We start from the raw sequence: 5,027 nt of genomic DNA on the forward strand, positions 1-5,027 counted from the left end.
TTTTTTTTTTTAATAGTTTTGCATTTTTATATTTTATGCAATTACATCCAAATTTTTTGCCATAATTAGAATCATTCGACCAGTTTTATTATAAGATTTATAGGTAAAAATTAAGGCATGTAACTATCTAGAAAATAGTAAATCATCATCATATAATTAATAGGAAAAGATGCAAAATCTATTGACTCGCTAATAATTCACTTCCGTTATTTCGTTTTATAAAAATGATTAATTTAAAATATTAAACGATTCCATTTTATATCAATTATAACCATATTATTATCTTCTCAATATTTTGACGTGGACATGATGATATTATGAAGATTAAAGACAATTGATTTCGAAGATTCATAGGATTTTAATTATGTCAATCAATTTCATCATATTTCTCAATCTATGTATCCTAATGCGTGAATAAACTTATTTGTGTTAATTTTGACCCATTCAACACAAGGAACAAGAAATCTAAAAAAAATATTGACTAGGTATTTTGATATTGTTTTGAGTAGAGAGACGGGGGCTTCTAGTTCATCTGACATAAAATTTTGAGGTTCTAGTTCATATTCACATAAGAATCTCAAATTTGGAACGATGATCTATAGTTCGAGACCCAACATGCAGTCATTTTGCTATGATAATATTGATGGCCGATCTAATCTTTATTTATTTGCCATTATGTGTTGTTACCAGGGGCGGATCTATAAGCTCCATCACCCAGGTTTTAGTCCGGGTGGTCCAATTTTTTTTTTAAAAAATGTATATGTAAATTTTGTATAATTTTGGAATTATATGATATTAGCCCGGGTGAATCAATTTAAAATATTAAAAGATTTTAGAGTTTAAAATTCCAGCCCGGGTGGAGCCATATTTCTGGCTCCGCCACTGGTTGTTACACACATAAATATTAAAATACGATCGATCTTGCTATGATAATATTGATGGTGAGTAATCACTTTCATCGCCGGTTGTGAAGGATAAGAATCTGAATAATAAATGTTGTCCTTTCGCACGACGTACCCAACAACATACATCCTTGCATCGATCATATATGCCTCCTTCCACTTTGAAAATAAAGGTCGAACTCCGCTTCGTTGTCATCTCAAAGTGTTAAAAAATCGCTCAGAAGCTGAAGGTAAAATTTTGATTTTGTAGAGCTTATGGTATCAGAGCTCATCGTTCCCAGAGAAAACATGCGCCAATACCAAGTGCGACTTCGAGGCTAGGTCATAGGCAAGTATAACTATGAATTTTTTTGGTGAGAAAACATTTTCTTTCGGACAATCCCATTGTTTTCAACATTTCAAGGAAAGGATAACAACAAACTTATTTTTATTAAGGGCACATAAATTTAACTACTAGGCTCACAGAGACATAAGCCTGCGAGATTCTCCAAAAATTTATAAATAACAACAAACACACTCATGATATTATCAAGATACACTATTTAGTTATTATTCAATTCAACCTTTGATAATCAGACAATATCTCAACAAGATATAGGCTAGTGGACATTTATATAAGCTCGTTTGGACCTTTCACTTGCCTCCAAGTGTGGCACTTTCGTGTAGATTCAATACATCAGCATTGAGTTCCTTCTTTTCTATTTAATGGAAGAAAGTGAGAGAGAACCTATTGTATATCAATTGGATATCAAACATAACACCTTGTCCAGATTTCAGGACTTCGGTGCAAGATGAACTATTATGTCTCTTTTGAAACGGTTACAGGAATTTATATCTGTGAGACAAATTAACTTGATTCATATTTAATTTGCAGTGAAAAATAACACTTTGAGCATAAAAAATAACATTTTTCATCAATCAGGTCGGATAAAAAATTCATCTAACAAAATTGACCTATGATATGATATCATGAGAATTTTTTTGTGGTTTTAACAGTTTTGCATTTCTATATTTTTATGCAATTTTTACCATCATTATAGTAATAACCACTTTTATTTTAAGATATATATGTAAAAATGGAGAGATATGGTTTTCTGAATTAAAAAAAAAAAAAAACGAACAAGTAAATAATGGTTATGTAAACAATTGAGAAGTTACAGCAATACTTATGAAAGACCTACTCTAGATATAATAACGTAAATTTGCATCCTAAAACATATTATAAAATCAATTCAGCATCGGGCTGATACTAACACAACAATCAAAAGGGAACCCCCATCGGGGAGTGAAATAGAACATGAAACCGTAAGCTCCCAAGCAGTGGGAGGTGCCAGGGCTCTGACCGCGTGCCTGTTGAAGAATGAGCCGGCGACTCATAGGCAGTGGCTTGGTTAAGGGAACCCACCGGGATCTTCTCTTGACAGAACGAGAATGCGCGCTCATTTGATCTTGATCCTGGTGGAGCGAAAGTGAGACTAGACTAGATCTGCACGTCCCTCCTAATAATATCCATAAATGACTCGTTTTTGGTAATAGATGAACATTACCATATGTAAATTCGGGTGCATGATACACATCGGTACTCCAGTGCATTTCTCCATCTGAGTCAGAATAAATATGTTTTCGAACCTTCTCTTTAAAATTAAAAGTGGAGGTTAACGCAGGACAACCATTCACTACTCGTAATCCTCAAAAGCGACATAAAACCGGACTTAATTTGATGGTGTTCGTCATTCTTTAATATTTGTGAGCAGAACAAACCACACATATACATTTACCACGACTTGAACCAACAGCATAGTCGCATTTGCCACCAAGTGAACCATCAGTAGAGTGGCATTCGCCACATTCATGTTTAAAGCTTTGAAATTCGAACAAAAAGAAAAACAGAAAAAGAAGTGTGTAAGAAAGAAAGAACTTCGAAAAAGTACACTGCATCTTCAAAGAGACGGATAATGTATAATGACAATTGCGCTAACGAAACAGTGTAACATAAGGAAGAAAGGAATGTTCATCAAACAAGCAGTCTTGGAAGAAAACTGAGAGCATAATCAAACATCAGAACCATCACAAACAAAGACTTTGAAGTTGGAAACAAAATATGAAAATTCGAAGATAGTTATTACTTATTAGGCCACAACTCATGACTTCAAATCGGAATCATGTAATATGAAAATTTGAAGATAATTATGATGCACACCGATCTAGAAACACGCCGTGGGTAACACCTGCAAAGTGCTAAATTTTATTGATTCCAAAACAAGTCACCGAAAGAAGAACAAAAGCCCTATAGATAATAATATTAACACCTAATCTAGTATTTCAAAACCAAAGGAGACTTAAGAAACAAATCCAATCCTAACCACGTATAAACAAAATAAAGTCATCGTATCTAGGAGACTAAAATATAAAGACAAGATGAAGCATCAATCTCCCACTGTATCAAATTACCAGGTCACAAACTGAGGTAAAGAATATAACGCTTTGATGCCTTCATCAATCATGGTGATCATTAAGCAAGAGCATAAAAATAACCAAGAAAATAAAGAGAAGGAACCAGTTAAAGAATAATTTCTGAAGACATACCAAATGTAATGACCTGATGGTCTAACAAAGGAAAGAATGTCGTCACCCAAATCCTTACTTTCATCACCATCCTAAAAAATACAACAAAAGTGAACTTCTTGTGCCAATAATTAAAAAAAATATGGATAAAAGGCTTGGTTTTGGTGATACACGTATTCCTGTTTCACCTATTTAGAATCTACTCTAAAATTCGTATCTTCTTGAATGGACATTTATTTTACACTCCAAACAAAGTCTCGTGTAGCCTCACTCTAGCATCACAAGACGCACACACACAATTTTTCTTTTTTTAAAAAAAATTTTCATGCCATTTACTTGCCGTGCACAAGCAGCATCACCACACCATTTGATGTCCTACATAAGAATTTGCTGGTGTATCTAGGCATTGGTTTCTATGTCAGCTCTCACCATTCAATATCATTCACATAGCTACTTGATTGAATGATCAAATTCACATAGCTAACAACGGGTCAACTAAAACAAGCAAACCACCACCAGCACTTCATTTGGCATGAGGTAGATATTTAGTCGATTTAAGTTTGTCTACATTGACATGACTAGGATTTTATGGTAGTCCATACACAACAGTACCAATGATAGAAGATTAACATAAACAAGGATAGCATGAAATTGAAAATCCCAAGAAAGCAATAAAGAAATGAATTGTTCGTACCCTGATCTCACACAACAATACATTGTCCGTGCCGATCATATTAACAACAGCTTGGAAAAGAAGACACTCATCGCTTCCATCTTCCTTAGCCTCGAAAGTCATGGAGTTAAATAGAAGGCTAATGCGATTAAGCTTGATAAACTTCACAAACTTGAAATTTCTCCCCTGTATCAATCAAATCAAACCGAAAGAAATTACTTACGTGCATCAAATAATTAGGACTGCCAATGTATTTGCCTAACCTTGGCACTGTTGAAGGCGTCTAGGGCTATTTGGGGAATATGTCTGAATACATACAAAAATTCGTCGGCAAGGTATGTGTTCGATCCACCAAATGAACCAGGATATAGCGTGCGCACATACACATCACACATCTGTCAAATGGTATATTCATTAATCGATAAACCATACTGATAAAGATAAACAGAAATCACAAATTTATTCAAAAAAAAATCCGGAAAATTTAGGGAAATGGGACTCGACCGTGACTTATTTAAAAAAAAGGATCCACAAGTCAATTTACATAAATGTTCTTTTATTTAAGGGTAAATACACCATTCACTTAAATTTTTAACATTAAATCTATCCATCTCATTCAGTCGACATCAAACTAGGTTTTTCTTCCGTCGATCTCCTTTCATTTCCTTTCCGACGACGATTCTCCATACAAATCGTCTTTTTCTTCCCATCAATTTTCGATACAGATCCTTCCAATCTAAGCAAACTCAATCGAACAAATGACTGACAAAAATCTGATAATATTAACGTTTATTTCGATTTATTGTTCTGTTTCTTCGACTCGCTTGAAGAAAAAAGAATCGACCTACAAGTCGTAGATCTACACAACATTTTATTTGAGTCGACCA

General features: G+C 34.0%; 1 protein-coding gene across 1 annotated transcript; it reads right to left on the reverse strand.

Moving 5' to 3' along the window:
* Positions 1–2,564: 2,564 nt before the first annotated feature.
* LOC140965054 (uncharacterized) lies at positions 2,565–4,608 on the reverse strand. The gene is made up of 4 exons (XM_073425102.1): positions 4,404–4,608; positions 4,162–4,326; positions 3,489–3,559; positions 2,565–2,763 (listed from the first exon to the last, which is right to left on the reverse strand). Exons 1-4 carry the CDS (start codon positions 4,533–4,535, stop codon positions 2,640–2,642), a joined length of 492 nt encoding a protein of 163 aa, XP_073281203.1. The 5' UTR covers positions 4,536–4,608; the 3' UTR covers positions 2,565–2,639.
* Positions 4,609–5,027: the final 419 nt, after the last annotated feature.

The sequence above is a fragment of the Primulina huaijiensis genome, chromosome 18, assembly GCF_012295235.1.
Source record: "Primulina huaijiensis isolate GDHJ02 chromosome 18, ASM1229523v2, whole genome shotgun sequence".
Classification (NCBI taxonomy): domain Eukaryota; kingdom Viridiplantae; phylum Streptophyta; class Magnoliopsida; order Lamiales; family Gesneriaceae; genus Primulina; species Primulina huaijiensis.

What these genes read in the sequence shown, in the direction of transcription:
- LOC140965054 (XM_073425102.1), bottom strand. Translation starts at nt 4,535, where the DNA reads ATGTGTGATGTGTATGTGCGCACGCTATATCCTGGTTCATTTGGTGGA. An exon ending in ACGCCTTCAACAGTGCCAAG is followed by an intron (nt 4,327 to 4,403) that starts GTTAGGCAAATA and finishes TGATTGATACAG; the next exon opens with GGGAGAAATTTCAAGTTTGT. An exon ending in CCATCAGGTCATTACATTTG is followed by an intron (nt 2,764 to 3,488) that starts GTATGTCTTCAG and finishes CGAATTTCAAAG; the next exon opens with CTTTAAACATGAATGTGGCG.